At 41.4% G+C, this 23,895-nt stretch overlaps 1 protein-coding gene across 1 annotated transcript; it reads left to right on the top strand.

The window, feature by feature from the left end:
* Positions 1–1,752: 1,752 nt before the first annotated feature.
* On the top strand, positions 1,753–3,153 carry LOC115354450 (nuclear factor 7, ovary-like). The gene has a single exon (XM_030044843.1). The coding sequence runs from the start codon at positions 1,753–1,755 to the stop codon at positions 3,151–3,153; it is 1,401 nt and encodes a 466-aa protein (XP_029900703.1).
* Positions 3,154–23,895: the final 20,742 nt, after the last annotated feature.

Genomic DNA, 23,895 nt, shown 5'->3' with positions numbered 1-23,895 from the left:
AATAGCCTATTTTCAAACCTCAGTTTCTTATAAAGTGAGAGTCTGCACACCATCACGACTTGTATACATTCGACACACCCAACATGCCTCAGTGGAACAATTCCAAAAAAGCCATGTCCTGTCTTGTCCTCTCCAGGTCTCTGGAGATTCCTCTCAGGAGGACGTCCTTCTGACCGGGAATGGCAGCCGCTCTCTACCAAAAGCTGCAAGAACAGCCTTTCATGACAATTTCAATTTGGACTGTGTTGAAGCTGTTTTAAACTGCTGTTGCTGGGTTTTGCACTGGTTCAGAGAATAAAATGTAAAATGAGGCTTTGAGCCGTCCTAGTTTTTGGGTGCGTTGCAGACTGCTCTCCTCCTCTCTAGCAGCCACAGCAGAGCAGATAAATACCAAACACTTTGACAAGAATTTATCCAAGTTTTCTGCAGCTTCTTGCAGACTGTTTTTTGTCACCATCGTCAAGCATCAACTGTTTTTCAGCCAGAAAATCCTCTACAAGTTCTTTAGAAAACATCAAACTCAGCACAGAGTCCCATCACTCTTGAGATTGTCCTGTTATCTGTTATGAGTTTCCTGCATACCCAGCTGGCTGCTGCACACAGCTGTCACTCATCTAATGCTGCTTTCACTTGAACTCAGGCAAGGGAGTTGTGTTCACCTGAAACGTGGTCATTAGGATTTTGGTCTTGTAAATTTTTACCCAGCAACAATATTTTAAAATAATAATTCCCAAACTTTGGATGGCAGCTGGGGTGGCAAGGCCTTTTTGTAAGGTGGCAACTGCCACCCTGTGCCACCCTCTTGATCTGCCATTGTTTAGATCATTCTGTTAGTGAAAATGTTATTCAGAGAACATTAATCACAAACAAACAAACCAACAAAATATCTAAAGTGTTTTTCAAATGAAGAACCATCCAGTTCTTTAGTTCTTTAGTAGGCCACTCAATTGTTCCTCACTGACCCACACAGTCTTTTACAGAACCCATTTAGAACCATGTTTTTTCTGAGTGTTATAAGTAGCTTAGACTCCACAAATACCATAACTAGCACAGGTGAAAAAAATTATTTTAAAAACATATGCCAGAGATAACAGCATTACCTTGTGGTCATCACAAGGTAATTCACTCTTCAGAACCAAATCACACACAAGTTCACAAGTTCAGAAACAGCAATCTGGAACGAGACTTTGCTCTGATCTGTGGCAGTAAACTGTTGACACAAGCTCCACCCTTCACCTGACTCACACACACACACACATACACACACATGGAGAGACGGACGATAAGATTCACCTTCGGACTTAACTAACGACTTCCACAGAGAGAGGACCTACAGGAGGAATACTGGGAGTACTGGAAATACTATAACTCCAACCTGCTGCTGACTCCTCACTGAATCAAAATTTTAGAAAAGACAAGACTCAAAGTGACTCTAAATTGAAAGTAACTTTCACAAGGCATCTAACAAGGCATGTTCAATATTTTATTACCTTTTCAATTTGTTGTATGCAATTTATGTATCTTGTGTTTGCCACTGTTCTGTGTTGTTGACTACGTTTTGTATTTAAGATGATTGCAAATGTGTGAGGCGCTATTCCCCAAGACAAATTTTCCCTCAGGCACAATAAAGTCCATCTTTTTTTGTCTTTCAGGGACCTTTTCAGAGCAGGGAGTGTTACCAAGACTGATTGACTGACTTCTTATTTGAACTGTCTGCCTGCCCGCCTGCCTTTTCTCTTCACTCAAGACAAAATGGCTTCCAGATCAGAGGAGGATCTCTGCTGTCCTGTCTGCCATGACATCTTTAAAGATCCTGTGGTCCTGTCATGTAGCCACAGCTTCTGTAAAGCCTGTCTGCAGAGATGGTGGACAGAGAGACCAACAAAAGACTGTCCAGTTTGTAAGAGAAGATCTTCAAAGGAGAATCCACCTTCTTACTTACTGTTGAAGAACCTGTATGAGGCCTTCTTACTGCAGAGAGATCAGGGAGCCTCAGCAGGGTCAGAGCTCCTCTGCAGTCTGCACTCTGAGAAACTCAGGCTCTTCTGTCTGGACCATCAGCAGCCAGTGTGTGTCGTCTGTCGAGATTCCAGCAAACACACTGACCACAAGTTCAGACCCATCGATGAAGCTGCAAACAATCACAGAGAAGAACTTCAGGAATCACTGAAGCCCTTACAGGAGAAACTGGAGCTCTTTAATAAAGTCAAAGGAAAGTGTGATCAAACAGCAGAGCACATTAAGGTCCAGGCCCAACGCACAGAGAGGCAGATTAAGGAGGAGTTTAAGAAGCTTCACCAGTTTCTCCAAGAGGAAGAGGAGGGAAGGATCGCCGCTTTGACGGAGGAAGAGGAGCAGAAGAGTCAGACGATGAAGGAGAAGACGGAGGCTCTGAGCAGAGAGATAGCAGCCCTTTCAGACACAATCGGAGCCATAGAGAAGGAGCTGAGAGCTGAAGACGTCTCATTCCTGCTCAACTACAAGGCTACAGTGGAAAGAGTCCAGTGCCCCCTGCTGGAGGATCCACAGCTGCTCTCAGGAGCTCTGATAGACGAGGCCAAACACCTGGGCAACCTGAACTTCACTGTCTGGGCCAAGATGAAGAAGGTGGTCTCCTACACTCCTGTGGTTCTGGACCCAAACACTGCCGACACAGAACTTATCCTGTCTGAAGATCTGACCAGTGTGAGACGAGGAGAGTGGCACGAACTTCCTGACAATCCAGAGAGATTTCACTTCCACCACTACTGCGCTGTCCTGGGATCTGAGGGCTTCAACTCAGGGACTCACAGCTGGGATGTTGAGGTTGGAGACAGTACATACTGGTTCCTGGGTGTAATAGAAGAGTCTGTCCAGAGGAAGAGCAGCATACAATCTGGATTATGGAGAATATGGTTCTATGAAGGTAAATACAAAGCATGCTCCCCACCAGGTCCAGATACTGATCTCCCAGTTCAGAAGAAGTTCCAGAGGATCAGAGTTCATCTGGACTGGAACAGAGGACTGCTGATATTCTCTGATCCTGATACTAACACACACATACACACCTTCACACACACTTTCACTGACAGGCTGTTTCCATACATTGACACCGAAGAAACACTGAGGATTTTACCAGTGAAGGTCTCTGTAAGAGTCGAACGGCACCGTTAGAAATAGATGACATCTACAACAGCAACAAAATTATAACAAGAAAAATGTAAAAATAAGATTGAAGGCAAAATCAAATCAGAAAGAAAAAATATCGATAATCAATATATCACCACAAAAAGGGCACAAACGCATCAATATTAATTTATATTACCAACATTCAGATGAATAAAATGATTTGGGTTCAGCTCAAAGCTCAAAGTGAATTATCTCTATATTTAGACCAAGGGTTTCAACCTTTTTCATGTTCTGGACCCTCAAGCTGACTTTCAATAAGTCACTGACCCCCATTTGAAGAGATTTTGCCCTCTAGAGACCCAGCTCACACTGGAAAAAGAGATTTTTAATGTCTGTGTGTCTTCACCTGGTTCAATATAGGTTGAAGAAATTTTTTTTGTACATTGAAACATTTAAATCGAAAAATGTGGCGTGGGTCCATCTGATCTGCAGTAGTGGTTTTAGGCATGGGCGAAGTGGGCAGCCGCCAGGGGCGGCATTTTTTCATGTTACGTGGGGGGGCGGCACGAGCGCAAAAAATATATATATATATTTAGAAAACTGCAAAGCAGTTTTCTATTTCCATATTCATCCAAATATAAGACAATATTTTTTCCATTGAAAATGCCCTGAAAAAACGCCCTCGTCTAATATTGGGGGTCTAAGCAAATACACATGTATCGCGATTACCAGCGAATGGCCGCATTGCGCAGTCAATAATCAACCATGTTGTCTGTGTCATTGTCCGTTGTGCTGCTGCAGCAGCATATGAACAAAAGATGATTTATAATGAAAGGTATATATGGAAGTATGTGTGCGCCGCATATTGGGGGGGTAACACGGAAGGGAGCAAGGCAGTAATTTTGCCTAGGGCGGCATATATTTAAAAGGGCAGGTCAGTGATGCTGGATCAGATTTCTTGTGTAGAAATGCTTTACTGCGACTCCTCATTTTACTGAGGCCCTCCTGGAAGACCCTGGAGGACCCCTGGGGGTCCCCTATTCCTATGTTGAAAACCACTGAGTTAGACTCCAGGTAAAAGTGGAGTCTGTCTTCTTTAATGATGTGAAGAGTTGAGTTGATTCTGTTGTTTTGATTCTGGGTTCTTGGAGTTTCTCTCCACTGGAACTGCTCTTCTGTTTGGAGTTCCATCATTTCAGCTCCAGCAGATCTTAATTGACTCTCATATTTACAGCAGCTTGGCCAAAAGTTTTGCTTTGAAAGCAGACGTGAACAGACACATGGCAGCCCACACAGGAGAGAAACCTTCCTGCTGCTCAGTTTGCAGCAAAGCCTTTCATAAGAAGTGCAGCGTGCAGAAGCACATGGGACTGTTTTAAACACCATCAGCTGTTTCACCTCATCTTGTTTTTATTGGAGGTTTTTGATGTGTTTGTTTTACTGAGAAGCATTTTGTAACTCTGTCGTTTTTTATGCGTGCTATATGAATAAACTATCACTTTATTACTGTGTAACCTGGTTGTCTCTGTCTTCATCTGTGAACAGATGCTCTTGTGTTGTGTTAAAATGGGAGCAGATGGCGCCCTCTGCTGCTAAAAATGTCAGTCACATTATCAGCCAATCCCACTTTCAGACTGCACACTTGCACAATTTTGATATTTACCACAGTTTGTACAAGAAGTGGGCAAGAGCTCAATGACAATCAGCCCAGACAAGACAGTCTGAAGTGGAACAATTCAAATATTCAGCTTCTGCCTTGATAAGAGGCTGTGATTGGTAATTGTACACAAAGTACGCAAGGCAGCAGGATCCCTTGGTTTAGCTGGAGCCTGGGAAGTGTATGGATTACAGAAATTCCAGGTGCTGAGCAGTCACTTAAATTATTAAAACCAACACTTGAATGTGTTTCAAAAAACACACCTCCATTTGAGTTTTACAAATAACACAGGAGGCATTCTTGACACAAAACAAGATTCATGTTTGGATGGATGGAAATTACTGAGTTTGATAGTGAATTTTTAATCAAATTTCAAAAAATGTACATTCTGATGACTGTCTGGTTTCCAACTGACTAAGAAGTTGATTCACTGTGTTCCTGCCGTTAATTTAAAACAGAAATTAAATCTCAAACCAAAGGGTCTGTTCAACCAGACCTCTAACGGTGAAAAGAAGGATGGTCGGTCTTTGGTGGCAGGTGGTGTTTCCACCCATCGACAACAAAACACACGCACTCTACTTTTCAACATGACTATGATCAGGCGTCTCAGAGATTAAAATCTGAGGTTTAGTCAATCTTTAAGTGGCTCAAAAGGTACTTTGGCTGTGATTTTTTCAATCTCCATGTTGTTATTTTTTAATTTATTGTTTATTTTTCATATATGTTTATCATGTACATGTTGCACCCTGAGAGGAATGTAATTTCATTCTGTTGTAGGACTTTTTATATGAACACGCAATAAACCTGAATCTGAATATGTATATGTAGCACCCGTCCCATGTAGCTATTAGGGTATTGCATGTTAACGGTGTATTAGTACTATGGGCGGGGTCCTGGGGTCCTTACTCTGGGATTAATTCTCACTAAGAATTATGTATTTTAAAATCACTTTTTTTTGTTACTCACTTACTATTACACTGAACAGATATCACACAAAATACTTCTCTTTCAATGCAAAAAGGAATAAATTTAGCGAAAATATTTATTACAATAACAAAATGAAATTACCTTCTTACAAATAGTAACACAAAAAACTTTTTACCAAACCCTTGTATCCAGTAAACTCAAAATACAACACTTTTATTGGGTTCACACACACACACACACACACACACACACACACACACACACACACACACACACGCATACACACACACTGAATCATCACTCGGGGTCGCAGAGGGCTTAAACCACACTGGCCGCTTTACTTGCACAAGCAAACAATAAAAGAAAATATATGAGGGAAGCTGGTGTCCTTTAGGCAGTACTCACGGACCAATGCGATGTTCTGTGAAAGGTAAATGAGTCCTGAAGATGCAGGTGCAGCGTCGGGGAAAGCAGCCAGTAGCAGCCACAGTCCAGCCCAGCAGCGGAGCTCAAACCCCGGCAGGCCAACACTTTCCAGGGGCTCTGAGGAAGGCTGCTTGGTCCTCCGTCTGTCTAACAAGACATATATCCGTCTCCTGAGTTTGGATGAATCAGCTAAGCTACATGTACACACTTCATTTCTTTAGAAATATGATATAACCTGTACATTAGCCAATAGCATTAGCAACATTACATACAGTCAGTAAAAGGCTTAATTATGTGAACCAACTGGTTTTCCTGTTAACTGGTTCTTGTTTGTAAACGTCAGGCATTTCTCGTGGCAACAGCAGATGCTCCAATCGGGGGAAAGTAGAGCAGCTGACCTCGCCAACACCTTAATGATTATTATTATTCAATCTCGTTTATAATCTTCGAGACTCGGCTATCCATCTGCTTAACTCAGCTTATTGGTGGGTTATGCAGTTTAGTGAAACGATGGGATCAGCAATCTACTCCATATTTTATTTCATTTTCTTCAAAATAAAAATTGTCCACCTGGGGTTCGATACCAGGTGTGAAAGCTAAAGGAAACATTATGAGCCGCTTATTTAAACCTGCAGGCTGGTGTAACTACAACTGGCTTACATCCGAGCACACAGCAAATGTCAGGCAAAAACAACCGCAAGTCCTCTTGCAGGACCTGAATCCCTTTGCCAGATGACCTTGTGACCTCTGTTACTGCAACGACAACAGCCACACAAGCACACTTTTAGCACCTCTGAAGTTCAGTGTTTTTCCAGCATCAGAGATTTTGTCTGCTTGAGGGATATTTGGGGGAAAATAAACTATAGTGAGTACAATGAGTTAAGTTAAGGGGAAGTAATCCCACAAACCCACAAAAACATTGTTTATCAATGAGGGTTTGGTCCTCAGTAACTCAGCAGCTCAACCCTCTTCAGATGGGGAGCTGCTCTATATTTGCAGGAGACAGAAAAACAGAGACTTCAGGACTTCAGTGTGGCCCAACAATGCTGCAGTAGAAAATGTTTTGTGGTTTTATGGGATTACTGTAGCAGATTGCTAATCCCACCGTTTCACTAAACTGCATAACCCAGCAATACGATGAGTTAGGCAGATGAATAGTCAAGTCTAGAAGATTTACGAGATTGAATAATAATAATGATTGAGGTGTTGGCGAGGTCAGCTGCATTCCTTTCCCGTGATTGGAGCATCTGCTGTTGCCACAGGAAACTCCCAATGTTTACAATCATAGGGAACCAGTTAACAGGAAAACCAGTTGATCTGGAACAAGAGCTCCTGACTGCCTTGCGGCCAAGCCTCGGTGTGCAGAGACTCGCCCCTCTCCCTCAGGATCACAGCTTCTTGGCTCCAAGCTCTGGGAGTGTCAAATCAAATCAAAGAATGGCTACAACTGACAACATGACATTTCCAGAGTTAGATTATGATCTACACGTGTTGATCTGTGTAAATTACACACAAATTATAGTCAGTCTTTCAGATATCCCTTAAACATCACATTTTCTTTACCCAAAATGAACTGTTAACCATTTGAAAGTATTAAAGTTTTTACTGCTGGATGTAACCCGAATTGTCCCACTGGGACATTAAAGTTTTACCTTACCTTACCTCACCTAAACTTGATGAGCATGGGGGTTAATGTAGACCTGCATGTTTTCCTGCATTTTTCCCTCTGAATCAGACAAATTAATCATAATCATAATAATAATGTGTTTTGATTTAATTTTCCACATGACAGTTATGCTCCGGCCACCAAAGCACAGTGACTTAATGATCTGACCGTGTTGTTCCTGTGGATCAGTTTTGGAAACATCATCATCAGCTTCAGAAGACTGAACTTGATCCATTTTCCCCTCCAGTGTGTCTGAGACACAGTCATCTCTGGAGTCTAAACTTCCTTGTAGTCCTTTCTTTGGGTGGATCCAAAACGCAGTGCCACAAATGTACAGCAAGTGGTGCTATATCACAAATAAAGGAGGTAGGTATTAGATATCACATCACTTGTGGATGATATAATGATAAAGCACAAGGCTGGGATCAGTGTATGGTAACTCAGGACACACTCTCCCAGACAATCTAAAGTGGCTATAGGACACAGGCAACATGAAATTCACACATGATGAAGAAACAAAATCAATTTTTAACTTTTTAACAGATACAGTCAGTGACTTATATGCATGTCAGCTGCTGCTCACAGGTCACTAATGCAATATCAAGGAAACCAGCTGCCGTTAAACGCTACAGAAGATTAGAAGATGATGGAAAAGGTGCTCTTTGTTTTGGTCTGCAGAGTTTGGGCTGCTTTACCATGAGTTGGGTGGCTTTTTAAATAAATTAAAAAACACAGTAGATTAAATATCTACTCATGAATTGCATTGCTTAGTGATGCAAACTTATGCAGGAACACAGCACAAGTTTGACATGACAATTTTCATCCATTCTGCTGAGAGGAGATATGAGTTAGCATCATCAGCAGCCAGCTGTGGCTCACCCTGTATATAGTAGTGTTTTCTTCACTCTGGATTTTCACTCCAACAGAAACCTTGATGCATGCAACATCACAACATCATTATTTGTTTGGCTTTTTGATGGCACGGGATTGAGTTCTCTGTGAAAGTTTCCCTTGTGGCCAGTTTAGAGCTCAAGCATCATCGGATTTAACGTATACGGTAACAGGCCTCAGAGACTGTTGTGCTGTGATTGTGTGCAAATAAATATTAAAGTGAGCGGCACTAATTAATGACATATTTCAGCTTGAGTTTCACTGTCTGATAAACTGTCCACACAGATTGGAAAGTGCAGTACCGTAAGTAGGTCACAGTCATTAGTTGGATGGTTTTTGTGTGACTTGTCTTCCTGAAGTGTGTTAAAGCTTCTAGGTGGTTTAAGAAGATGGGATCTTTTCAGTGAATGTTTGCAAATCTCCAGCAGGCCTGAGAGTCGATGTGAGAGAGCAGAAGAAATGCTGCCATAGTTTGGACTGATGTGTAGCGCTGTCCACGGCGCTGATGCATCTATCACCATGTCACTGGTTGTTCAATTTGTTTTGCACTAAGAAATAAATTAGGCCTCAGACTGTTTGTGTGTGAACTGCCTACACTTTGCCATTCTTGTAATAGGCTGCACTGTCAGGACGGGTGAATTCGATTCGATGGCGATTCTACTTCCGCCAAAAATGGACCGTTCACGGGCTGCATATTTCATGCAAGAGGAGCAGCTTGTCCTCATGGAAAGCTATGAAATTTTTAAAAATAAAATTACCGCTAAGAGCAACAGTGTGGCCGCAAATAAGGCGAGAGAGGAGTGCTGGCGATTAATTTCAAAGGAAGCACAAAGGTTGGGGATTCTGTCACTGTTATAGCCATTTTAAATAATTGCTGTAATATTCATTCAGTATTATGAATTTTAGTTTAGAATTAAAGCTGCAAGCAGCGTTGGACGGGCCCTCGCACCCGTGCCACCTCGTGCCCACTTGTGCCCGGTGGCTGTGGCATTAAGCACACACACACACACACACACACATACACACAGAGTTGTTACTGCTCCTTCCCAATACTCACGTTTACATGCACACCTTATTCCTGTATTAACCGGAATATTCGCAATATTCCGGTTGCGCACGTGTCATGTAGGCTAAACACGCACCGAACCCGATTAAGGTCATATTCCGGTTGGAGAGAATTACGAATAAGCCCCCTGGAATATTCCTGTTCCAACCGGAATATTGGGGCATGTAAACACTTTAGTCGGAAAACTCCCCGAACCGGAATATTCAGTCACGACTGCGCATGCTCGACTCACAAGGAATTCTGTGGCGTCTTTGTTGCTATGGTTCCCTGCAAGCGGGGAAAACGGCAGGGCGAACAGCAGCAACACAGAGTTGTTACTGCTGCTTCCCAATGAGTGTGCATTGGGAGAAGGCTGCAGGCAGCTACTGTGAGTCAGAGTGGAGGAGGGGAGGGAGAACAGTGCAGAGCAGAGAAACCAGAGTCCCACCTGTTAAACTAGTCTTCACAGTGGCCACACACTTTTTCCAATCCACACCATGATATATAGTTTTGTAGGAATTGTGGTCCTCTTTCCATCGGCATAGGTTTGAAAGCTGTCAGACTTTTCCTTTAGTCAGCAGGGGCCTAATTAGCCCCTAGGATTCTGACTTATTCCCACCAGGGTCCATGGGAAAAAGTGGAGGCGCTGGTTGTGGACACTCTGACTTTGAGGCCTTCTAAAATCCAAACGGTTCAAATTAATACTTAGCCTTGAAGAACTTTTGTTAAGCACTGTGTCCTCTGTCATGTATTAGCTGTTCAAGCCGATAACATTAACGCCCTGGGAGTTTATAGATTTTCTGCAAAGTGAAAATTTGGGCGAAAGCGTGACTTTCAAATGCAAATTGTGGACTTCCTGTTGGTTTTAGGTGGGGGGCACGAGCACGAGAAATGTCGGGCTTGATGAGATCTACGTTTCGGCGCTGGTTTGGTCTTTCTATCACAGCAGCGGCTGCGTTTGCGTCCCTAGGTGGCGCTACCGAGCCCATTTTTGCACCCTAACCCTAACCCTAACCTAACCCTAACCCTTTTTCGCCAGACCTGATGTGCGTGCCGAATTTGGTGGGTTTTTGAGCATGTTTAGGGGGTCAAATTAAGCCTCAAAGAGACGTAATAATAATAGCGAAGAAAAAAAAAAATGAAGCAAATACAATAGGGCTTCGCACTGGGACAGTGCTCGGGCCCTAAATATGTAACTTCAGCTTTATGGGAGTGTTGCCAAGGAATTGGCCTGAGGTGAAGTCAGGTGACTGAAGGTGTGTGTGGTGAGTGTCGGACGGAGCAGGCGGTGGTTACCATGGTTACATGACAATTTTTGACCACTATTTCCGCTGCTTAGTGCTACTTGTCAGTAGTTTCAGATAATTGTTCGTTACATTTAAAGTTTAACTGGAATTATGGAGCCATTTCTGTTGACGTTTGTTTGCTCCTTTTTTGTTAAATCTTTTTTTCTAAATCGGAATAAGTGGCGTTTGGAGTGCGTTTGAATCACCACGGGCTGCTCCCGTCCAATCAGCACCTTCGGATGCCGTGACAGTCACCGTTATAATATAAGGGGTTTCCTTAAAAAAAAAAAAAAAAAAAAGTAGCCTGCTATAACAAAGTCTGTGATGCAACGGAATATTTCTAACAAACGTGAAGTCTGTGCACCACTAAAAGTAGGTTATACCTGCATTGCGCATATGTGCCACCAATCACCGGACAAAAAATTAGGCCTACTTTGTGATTTCACCTGGGTGAGATAGCGTCGCTTTTATCAATAAACTTAACTCATAACCTGATCGGGACCAGGAGCCTGTTGCACAAAACTAGGATAAGGGATTAAGCCGGGATATCTTGGTTATCCTGGATTAATTTATCCTTGATCCGGTTCCACAAAAGTGGGATAGTGGATCGTGGGATATGTTATGACATTAGTTACCATTGAGATTTATTCTGTGGAGCTAGCCTGCTCCAGACCAGAGGCCTGTACCATAAAGCTGGATTAACATAGTCAGGCTTTCTCTTACTTATCTGGCTTCACTTAACGAGACATCAGCACTCAGGATTTTCGGTACCATATCAACTCACTAATTCAACCCAGGCTTTCCAATCTAGATCTGTGCGCGCTCACATAAAAAGGGCGGAGTTTGCTGCATGCGACCAATCGCAGACATGGAAAAATCTATCCGAGCCGTATACGTCACAACCGAGGAGTAGACAATAATCATTAATAAATACGAGGAATATAAATTAATAATCCAGGCAAAAAGCAACACAGTTGCAGCTGCCAAAAGCCGCAAGGAATGGTGGCAAAAAATCGCCGACTGTGTCAATGCGTAAATTAGTGGGATTATAATATTACTTCCCCACCATGACGGCACGAGTAGATCTGACTACAGTAACGTGTGTGTTCAGTAAATGAATGTGTCTCCCACTCAGCCATACACTCCCGCAGAGGAACTGGCCCTCTCTAACAGTGAGGGGCGACCCTCGCTGGACCGCTGCCTTCAGTTTGAGTTTCGTCAGAATCGTCACTTTGATTCAACTGGTTTTGATATTTCATTTTATAAAGCATCTGACGCCTCGTGATTATTCTGCTGGTTAAAATATTATTTCACTGTCACGTAAAGACAGTAAAACATTTAGCATCAACTCCTATGTGGACTTTTCAGGGCAGACTCCCTAAATACTAAATATGAGCAAACTAATGGAAACCTAAAGGAGCCCAGAGGCTGGCGTGTATTTTATCAGACTTTTATTTAACCCTCTGAATTAAATTCCCCTAATTTATTTTCATAAACATTAAAAAAAAAAAAATACAAGAAGAATAGTAAAATGTATTAATTTTAATTTTATAAAAGAAGAAGAGAGGGAAAATGGGCAGGCCATTTTCCAAGAGAGCTGATTGGTCAGTAGGTGGGGCTTTTCTACCTGCTGAGCTCTTATCCTGAACTTAACCTGCTCCGAAGCAGGTTAGGTGTTCAGCATACGTTACCACGGCAACGTAGCCCGATAAAAAGTAAGCCACCTTTATGGTACAGAAAAGCCAGGGTTAAGCCTGAAGTTAGCTCGCTAAGCCGAAATCCAGCTTTATGGTACAGGCCTCAGGCTAAGTTCCAGGATCTATTTAATCTCATTCCTTATCTCAGTCAGCAGTCACCACAAACGGAAACTAATAGTTATTCCACTGCCCACTACACATTGTTATCACATCAACACCTTCGTAAAATAATTGCCCAAGTCATTTTTTCAGGTTTTTCAGGAGATACAAAAAAAATCACAAAAAATTAACTGTATATTTATTGATAATTTCACTCAAAAAGGTTATGAAAAAAAGATGACTACTGACATACTAAAAACAATGTCAGTCAATTATGTAACATAACAGAAATAAATAACTTAGGCAAATTTCTGAACATGCCTTTGTTGACTTAGGCAATTGTAATATGTTATATGCCAATGTTATACTAAACCTCATCACTTAACAATTGAGGATGAGCCCTGGATCATTGAAATAATTTCACTGGCAGAGAAAATTTTCTTTCTTCTTGATACCGCTGCCAACTTGAAATGCTTAAAATAGACTAAAACGTTGCCTAAGTCACTTTTTTTTCTTTTTTCTTTTCTTTCTTTTCTTTCTTTTTTGCCTTAGGCAAAATAAAACTACTGAAGTCACAGTTGGCATGATGGCATGACCTGTTCTGATGCTGGCGATTTTACCAGAGGTGGCCAGCATCAAGAGGAGATGATTTAGACAAAAAACTCATTTTTGACAAAAAAAAAAAAAGGACTTAGGCGATTATTTTAGGAAGGTGTCGAAACTAGATCCACTGTCATTATTTAAACATTTGTGATCATTAATTTGATGATAAATGATGATTTTAGATGTTGCAATCATTAGATAATTTACAGTTTCCCATAGATTATAAAATACACATCCCATATAAATACACATCAAAGAGTAACATGATGTTCCTTTATTGAATAAGGATAAATCAAAGCAGGTAAACAATCAGCTCCTTCACACAGTGACTCTACATGATAGAAAGCACAGAATCAAAGCATATTATACAACACAAGAATAAAGACACATTCAAAGGTCTGTATGTAATACACCCTGCATGTCTGCACACTGAAATAAATGTAGTACAAATCCATACACAACAAATGAACAGACAAATGAATGGATGCAGTAGCAAGCTTGTATACACACAGTATACAGCACAAACGACATAAGAGGCCAAATCAATTTAAATTGAATTAAAAAAAGAAAAAAAAATGCAGGCCATATTTAACTGAAATTCACAGCATGCATCTCTGCCACTGCAGGACATATTTAACTTAAATTTAAAGCATGCATGTTAACTAAAATAATTTAGCACATATTGGTCCCTGAGCAGCCGACCACTGTCGTCATCAGGGAAGATGCATGATTGTCCCAGTCTGTGTGTGATGGCACTCTGGGGGCCCTCTCCTTCCTCAGGCAGGCCACACTGTGGAGGACAGCACAGGCCACAGTGATGTCACATGCCCTCAAAGTCCTGACCCTTAAGTCCTGAGGACAGTGAAAGCACCTTCAGGAGGCCAAAGGTCATTTCAGTCCTGGCACTTGTCCTGGCATGGGCAGGACTGTAGGCCTGCTGTGCTCCCTGGGGGTCTGTGGTGTCAGGAGAAAAGGCTGGCAGGCAGACCCCCTGTCCCCCAGCAACACACCAGAGAATTCAGCTGTCAATACAAAATCTCGTCATCACAACCTCATTAATAGAGTGACATTCTTGACACAGCCATGATGTAAAAAGTGGTTATTAATAGAGGTTGTGTGGCTCACCTTGTGATAGGCGCTGATAGATTCCAGAGGTCTGAAAGACTTGGGAGTCATGGACTGAGCCAGGCCACTTTGCCACAACATTGCTGATCAGACAGTCAGCATTGCAGAATCTGAAATTATAAGATGAAGACTATTAAACCAATCAACTGACATCACAAGCAGTGTACAGTGTTCATTAATTGACAATATCAAAAAGTCATGTTCACCTAAACATTAATGCTGTGAAAGGATTTCCTATTCACAAAACCCACCTCATGGGCACCTGAGGGGGATTTTATCTTGATGTGCATGCAGGGGAGCATGAGGGGCAAATATAAGGATAAGATAAGAGGAACTTTATTTATCCTAAACTGAAATTCAATTCAGTCAGTGAGCTCATCTATTTATCAAATTGTTATACAGTCTGAAGGAGTTACATTTACACAATTTCACTCACATCTGCAGTAAATTTCACTTACAATTTCAACTGATTAATAATCAGAGGACAACTACGTTTTCGGAGATGTTAATTAACTATTTGGATTGTAATTGTGATGGTTTCAGCGGAACAGTGAGTGTGTATTTACGCACTACTTACGCATTCAGGCGGTCTGCAGTACTTTTCCACGCTTTCTCTCGTTGTTGATAGCAGTGGCTGTATTGTCCTTCTTTTTTATTTGATCTTTCACCTCCTCGTAAGCCTCCATAAGGATTTCTGCCTCAGAGGGGGAGAAATACGCTGCTCTTGCTGCTATGTTGAATCGGTGAATCTATGATCGATGGCGGGGTCTACTGAGGAAGCCGCGTGCGCGCACTGATCCAGGATAGGTTTCAGCTGGCTTGATGAATCCGTGTCTGCTGATCCTGGCTTGGTGTTTGTGCAATCAATTGAGCCTGGACGCTCGTGTTTTGGATTCGTTGAGCTCGGCTCACTCACTTATCCCGGATGTCTTAATCCTACTTTTGTGCAACGGGCCCCGGGTGACCGGGTGGCCGCACACCGTGCGGTCCCGCGGCCAGTGCCGGCCAGTGCCGGCCGGTGCCGACACGGTGCCGGCCAGCACCAGGTCTGCCGGATCCTCGCACACAGACTGCTGTATTTCCATTATAAACTGACTTTTGTTAATATGCGGTTGCAGCAGCACAACAGACAATGACAACATGGTTGATTGTTGATTGCGCAACGCGGCCGTTCGCCGGTAATCAAGCTGCACACATTAAACAATTTTGCAGAGGCAGGAGGAAAGTTGCATGATTGACGTCCGCGCACTGTGTGCGTGACCGTGCATGTGCTCGTGTATGCGCCCGTACCGCGCTGAAGCACACCCCCTCCAACCGTGCCAGAGCGGGGGAAGTGAACTGTATTCAAGCACGATACGGAGCGATCACACTGGTCAAAGAATCCGGATTTTAGGGGCAATCGTGCTTGGGCGCGGATCAAACTTGCCAGTGTGAGTGCCACTCACACTGGCAAGTTTGACTCAACATACTGTACCTCGCCAACCCACTAAACCTGCTTCGTAGTAGGCTACACCCCTCTGATCTGTTGCAGTAAACTGCTGACACAAGCTCCGCCCCTCAGCTGACTCACCCGAGACAAAACAGGAAACAGGCTCTCATTCTTCCACTGCTCAGTGAGAAGACACACACACGCACGGAGAGACAGACGATAAGATTCATTTTGGACTTAACCCACGACTTCCAATGAGAGAGGAACTACAGGAGGAATACTGGAAATACTGGAACTCCAACCTGCTGCTGACTCCTCACTGAATCAAAGTTTTAGAAAAACCACGACTCAAAGTGACTCTCAAGTGAAAGTAACTTTCAGGGAACTTTCCAGAGCGAGGAATGTTACCACGCCTGACTGACTCTCTTCCTGTTTGAACTGTCTGCCTGGTGAGTTTTTCTCTTCACTCAGACAAAATGGCTTCCACATCAGAGGAGGATCTCTGCTGTCCTGTCTGCCATGACATCTTTAAAGATCCTGTGCTCCTGTCATGTAGCCACAGCTTCTGTAAAGCCTGTCTGCAGAGCTGGTGGACAGAGAAACCCACAAGAGACTGTCCAGTTTGTAAGAGAAGATCTTCTAGGAGTGATCCACCTGTTAGCTTGGTGCTGAAGAACCTGTGTGAGAGAGCTTCAGCTGAGTTAGAGCTTCTCTGCAGTCTGCGCTCCGGGAAACTTCAGAAATCCTTACAGGAGAAACTGGAGCTCTTTAATAAAGTCAAAAGAAACTGTGATCAAACAGCAGAGCACATTAAGGTCCAGGCCCGAAGCACAGAGAGGCAGATTAAGGAGGAGTTCAAGAAGCTTCACCAGTTTCTCCAAGAGGAAGAGGAGGCCAGGATCGGCGCTCTGAGGGAGGAAGAGGAGCAGAAGAGTCGGACAATGAAGGAGAAAATGGAGGCTCTGAGCAGAGAGATAGCGGCCCTTTCAGCCACAATCAGAGCCATAGAGAAGGAGCTGAGAGCTGAAGACGTCTCATTCCTGCACAACTACAAGGCTACAGTGGAAAGAGTCCAGCGCCCCCTGCTGGAGGATCCACAGCGGCTCTCGGGAGCTCTGATAGACGAGGCCAAACACCTGGGCAACCTGAGCTTCACCGTCTGGGCCAAGATGAAGGAGGTGGTCTCCTACACTCCTGTGGTTCTGGACCCCAACACTGCCCATCCAGTCCTCTTCCTGTCTGAAGATCTGACCAGTGTGAGAGAAGGAAACAGACAGGAACTTCCTGATAATCCAGAGAGGGTTGACCACTACTACTCCTACGTTGTCCTGGGATCTGAGGGCTTCAACTCAGGGACTCACAGCTGGGATGTTGAGGTTGGAGACAGTACAGACTGGTTCCTGGGTGTGATAGCAGAGTCGGCTAAGAGGAAGGGACGCATACGATCTGGATTATGGGGAATAGCGCTATATGACAGTGAATACTCAGCAGGCTCCCCATCAGCTCCAGTGACTTTTATCAGCCCTAAGAAGAAACTCCAGAGGATCAGAGTTCATCTGGACTGGAACAGAGGAAAGCTGACATTCTCTGATCCTGATACTAACACACACATACACACCTTCACACACACTTTCACTGAGAGGCTGTTTCCATACATTGGTACCTTGGAAGCACTCCCACTGAAGATTTTACCAGTGAAGGTCTCTGTAATGGTGGAACAAACAGCACCGTTAGTCTAACGGTGCTGTTTTTTCCCCAGACATACGTCCATATTCCACACAAAAACAGCATTTCATTCAAATTATGTCAAATTCGGTGATATTCCGCGTTAAAAAGTAGATTGCGTTCTATTTGGCAAATTTCGTGATCGCGGAAATTATGGGCCCTACACTGTTAACATTAACGATAACATTAGGGTCGTTTTCACAGGCTTGACCAAAAAAAATTGATTAAATTTAATCTTGCCTAGGTACCTTTCTCTTGCCCTTTTCTCTCCCTCTGCGAGCGCGCTGCAGTAGTAATCAAAGAGGCGGGTGATGACTAAAGTTAATTGCAGTGTAATGTAACATTTCATGATATTTAAATTATCATTTCAAACTGATTATAATAAGTATATTTGCGCAAATAAAAGCTACATAGCCTATATATATATATATATATATATATATATATATATATATATATATATATATATATATGTATATATGTGTGTGTATATATATATATATATATATGTGTGTATATATACAGTACAGGCCAAAAGTTTGGACACACCTTCTCATTCAATGCGTTGTCTTTATTTTCATGACTATTTACATTGTAGATTCTAACTGAAGGAATCAAAACTATGAATGAACACATGTGGAGTTATGTACTTAACAAAAAAAGGTGAAATAACTGAAAACATGTTTTATATTCCAGTTTCTTCAAAATAGCCACCCTTTGCTCTGATTACTGCTTTGCACACTCTTGGCATTCTCTCGATGAGCTTCAAGAGGTAGTTACCTGAAATGGTTTTCCAACAGTCTTGAAGAAGTTCACCATCTGGGACAAGATGAAGAAGGTGGTCTCCTACACTCCTGTGGTTCTGGACCCCAACACTGCAGATCCAGAACTCTTCCTGTCTGAAGATCTGACCAGTGTGAGACGAGGACAGAGACAGAAACTTCCTGATAATCCAGAGAGAATTGACAACCACTGTCCCACTGTCCTGGGATCTGAGGGCTTCAACTCAGGGACTCACAGCTGGGATGTTGAGGTTGGAGACAGTGCAGAGTGGGAACTGTGTATGATAGAAGAGTCGGGCCAGAGGAAGAGAAGAATAGAATCTGGATTATGGGGAATAGAATTTAAAAAAAAAAAAAAGCTTATTCCACTCCCTAAGGTCCCTAAGCCTCCTCTTCACGCAGAGACCAGACACTGATCTCCCAGTTCAGAAGAAACTCCAGAGGATCAGAGTTCATCTGGACTGGAACAGAGGACGGCTGACATTCTTTGATCCTGATACTAACACACACATATACACCTTCACACACACTTTCACTGGCAGGCTGTTTCCATACATTAGCACCACAGAAACACTGAAGATTTTACCAGTGAAGGTCTCTGTAAGAGTGGAACAGCACCATGAGAAATAGATGACATCAACAACAACAACAACAACAACAAATTATAACATCAAAAATGTAGAAAGAAAGAAAGAAAGAAAGAAAGAAAGAAAGAAAGAAATGTCAAAGTAGTAAAAATAAGATTAAAGGTAAAAACACAACCAAAAGAAAAATACATCTGTTAATAATTTTTTTTTTTTTTTTTTTTTTTCAACATCTTCAACATACACACGATCCTGGACTTCAGTGATCTGTTGTCCATTGAAAAAGGGACCATTTTAATTCTGTGCTGTCAATCATTTTATCAGGTTGGGTGTCATTTAATTCAAAAGGTGGACATAACAGTTTGTTTCTAATTGTATGTAATTTTGCTAATTTGCTAATTTAACTAATGCTTTCTATTCTGCCCTGCACCGAAAGTACTGAGCCCTAATTTCGTTGCATTATTATACCGTATATGATTGTGCAATGACAATAAAGATCTATCTATCTATCTATCTAATTTAGGCTTTGTAGCTTTCTTTACTGTTGTTCTCATTATGTGGCTTTGTGAAAGATAATCTGTTAAATTCTGAAAATCAAACTGATTCTGTATGTTAGCACTGTCATGTTTGACCTGATTTTGTCTATTTTCAGTCACTTTTTTGCTAATTTTGCATGTAAAATCAATAAAGGAAGACAGTCAGAGGGAAACATGTTTGTATTTCCTGACTGTGATGTCAGCAGTGATGTCATCGTGTTCGGGTCTTTCTGTGTTTTCTGATTTGAGAAAAGGTGAAACCAATGAAGAAGTGTCAGCAGATTTGCAAGAGAAGACTCCTGCTGTGCATTAAATTGGGTGTGCAGCTCCCCTTGTAGGTCAGCATCTGAACAGCAGGGGAGTGCATTAAAAACTAAAACAACCTCACTCAACCCTGCATAGCAAGCCTGCTCAGGTAGATTAAAACGAGATCAACTTCTTAATGTCTTAATTACTAATGTCAGTGCTCCTGCTACAGGTGAGGACAACTATAATTGTGCTAATTAGATGAATAAAACCTCCACTGATGAGACAAAACAAAACGTCAATATGTTTTTGCCTCTAAAAGACTCACATCTTAAATTTACTCCTGATGGAATATTTGAGCTGTTAGTGTGTGTGTGTGTGTGTGTGTGTGTGTGTGTGTGTGTGTGTGTGTGTGTGTGTGTGTGTGTGTGTAAAGCTCTGCAGTGAAATACATAATGAACTTTTGAATACAGTCCATCATCATGATGATGATACAAACAAGGAAATAAGACCCAGACTGAAAATTATAGGCAATGGTCAGAGCCGGGCAATTTAGGCAATTCTGAGTAACAAGTGGGGAATAGGAAGATGAAAAAAAGGTGGCATTCTAATGTGCATTTTGCATCAGTTGAGGCTTAAACTCACAATTTCTGGCATGAAGGACAACGCTCTATCTCACTGAGCTAATTGGCAAGTATCAATTCATGTGAGGCTTCACAAATTGACTAAGCCAGTCACATGATATCAGCCGCCTATGCATGGAAAGGCAGATTTCAAACCACTAAAAGAAAAAAAAAAAAAAAAAAAAAATCAGTCATCAAGACAAAAATCTGAAAATACACGTATTGCATGTAGTCAGCATGGAGATGTTGATCATTTGTTTTTAACAATGATTGAGTTGCTCCATAAGTGAAAAACTGATGTTTAAGTGTGAAGTGTACAAAGGTTTCTTCAGTATCGGGGCTACATTTTGATGAAAGCTGCAAAGCTGTAGCACATATGATTGATTTATTATAAATTTTCAAAGTTTTGAAATTTAAGGGCTTGCTGTAGCGCCACCATCAGGACTATTGGCTTGTGTTTGCAGCTGAGGTAATCTGACATTGGAAAACAGGTTGTCATCTCTGTGTGTATATCATACCATTGGCTGCAGAGTTTTAATTTCATTTAGTTTTTTAATTCCATTTTTTCAAAGTTTTATATGAACAGGAGTGTAAATCAAAACGAGAGAAATACAAAACTAAAAAAGGTGATGAAAAAATATATAAAATACATTAAAACAAATATTATAGATTATCATGAGAAGGAAAAAAATTACAAATCTTTATTGATTTTAATATAGAATTCAAAACAGGTTGTCATCTCTGTGTGTAAGGTATATATCTCACTTCTCCCAGAGAGCATCACCTTTGTCTCTTTGCAGTCTTAAGCTGAAGGTCATTCGTTCCATGCACTGAATGTTTTTAATTATATCTTTCCATTGATTGACAGTTGGAGGTTCCCTCCGAAACAATGTTTTGTTGTGGCCTTTTTACTTGCCACCATGAAGACTTTTTAAAGATATCTGTCATTTTTAGGTCATTCTAAGTCCAGGTTCCCTAGTTATGAAGATTCCTTTTGTAGGATTATGATTCTATTCAATCATATTTGCATTCTCCACCAAAAAAAAAAGAAAGAAAGAAAGAAAGAAAGAAAAGTTTTACTCGCTTGTGATAGGCTTCATAAATGTAGGGGAAATGATTGAAAACTATTATTAATCACCATAAGAATGATTATTAGTTAAGGATAAGCGTAATAATTACCGATCAAAACTAAGTCTCTTGGTGATCAGGCAAGAGAGCAATTTACACCGGGAGTATTACCTCACTACTGATACCCTAAGCACACAAGTCGCCTACATATAAATTGAAAGGCAGGCAGGTCTTTTCCTGAATAGGGATTTCCATTCATAAAATACTCGAACAACTGACGTGAGTGAAATACACTTTATTACAGCTACAACTATTTACAAACTACAAGATATAACATTACAGACAAACTATATAGGACTACAGGTAGATGAACAAGATGATGCAAAGATAAAATGGTAAGGACAAATGAAAAAGTGACAGGAACAAATCAAAGGATGGAAAGATTATGACCTGATACACTTAAGTTAAGTTATACCATGGACTAATCAACCACCATGTAGCCTACCGGGAGCACCGGCACCGCGTAGTTCTGCACGTTAATTTAGGGTGGTTTTGGAAATACATGAGCCAATTATAGACTAACGCTATGAGTTAACTGAACACCAGGAAACTAAACAAAGTGTGCTGGAGAGATACTTGCATATGCCTGGGGATAACTTCCTGCGGAGTTGCAGAGCGGTGGCGAAGGCTGTTTGGCAGGAGAAGGCCGGACTGTACGGGCAGAAGAGGAGTGGAGTCTGGCGACGGAGTATTTTTTGAATTCTGGGAAGGGTAATTCACCTGAACAGCACATGTGAAGCTGGGACTGTTATTTTCTTCATCCATCCCCATCTTGCTAATTATTTGGTGAGTAGCCATTTTATTTAATTTATAAATTGCTGCAAAGTATATCAGTGATGTATCTAGTTTGTTTGCATTAGCCTGCTGAATAAGTGCACGTTATGATAGAAGATTTAGACAACACAAGAAACTCATAATCTCAATTAACCTATGGACACGTATTTTGCCAGTTAATTCATTAATAATGATGATGCCTTAACAGTGTCACTAAATAGTCTATGGAAGTCATTTCAGCAGTTGATCACACTATTTATTGAGTGGTAATTTACCATTGCAGATTATAATCGTTGGATCAGAAATTTAGTGATGCAGATTTTCTGTGCTGTAATTTACTGCTTCTTCAAATCTGTGTACCGGAAATTGTGGATATTTTTTGAAAACGTATTATTACATATGTAATTACATTTTATTGTAGGCTGTAGTTGTAATTAATGGAATAACGTGTCTCACAAGAATACGGTAGCAGAGCAACATCCGAGATTGAATGGCTTAAAATGTTTTATTTTGGTAGCTGAGCATATTTGCCTTGTATTATATATATATATATATATATATATATATATATATATATATATATATATATATATATATATATATATATTTATATATTTATGTTTTATGTTGATAACTCAAAGTATATAGGGGAGACTGGGGTAAGTTGAGCCAAAGGGTAAGTTGAGCCACCCCCTGTTGCTAGGAAACGATAAAAAATATTGATCATGTGACCAAATGTTTAGGAGGAAGGCATCATTTCATGGAGTCTGTGAAGGTAAGAACCACATGGGTAAAGTGGTTAGACATTTATTTCCAAAAAAACATTTTTTACTCTTAAAAGTGAATTTAGTCTATCATCAGTTTCATGAGAATTGTGTTAAGACCAAAATAGATCATTTTAAATTTGTTTTGTACATCAGTTGTGGTATCTATGAGCTACAACATGAGGTCATAAACCTAGCATAAAAGTGCACCATTTTAGCTGTGGGGACTAAAAAAGTCAAAATGGTAGCTCTGGGGTAAGTTGAGCCATTTGGCCAGGGGTAAGTTGAGCCGGAGGCCCATACACTTAATAAGTGTATTTTGGCTGTAGCCTAAATGTCTTAAATATTAAATAATAAATAAAATAATAAATATCAATTACTTATTAAGTGTATAGGGTAAGTGTATTTTGGCTGTAGCCTATATGTCTAAAATATTAAATAAAAATTAACCCTCCCCCATGCCCCCGGGGGCATGGGGGCATGGGGCCACGGCCAGTGGTGGCCGTTGCCACCAAATGTGTTACGTTCATATGCTCATAACTGACCTTACTGTCAGCAAGGACACCAAGAAACTAGTGTTCTAGTGTTTTCTTTCCAAAAACACAGCTGTTAATGTTCTCTTCCCAAGCGCATTTTAAGGCATGTTAAAACAGCTGTTTATTGTACCTGCTGAATTGTGTTTAATAAAAAAAAAATACACATGAATGTGAAGAAGTGACTGTTATTTAGGGAGGGAGAAGGTGAGGGAGGGGTGGGATGGAGGTGGGGAGGAAG

The sequence above is a fragment of the Myripristis murdjan genome, chromosome 22 (assembly GCF_902150065.1).
Source record: "Myripristis murdjan chromosome 22, fMyrMur1.1, whole genome shotgun sequence".
Classification (NCBI taxonomy): Eukaryota; Metazoa; Chordata; class Actinopteri; order Holocentriformes; family Holocentridae; genus Myripristis; species Myripristis murdjan.
This window is presented reverse-complemented; position numbering and strand designations above follow the sequence as displayed.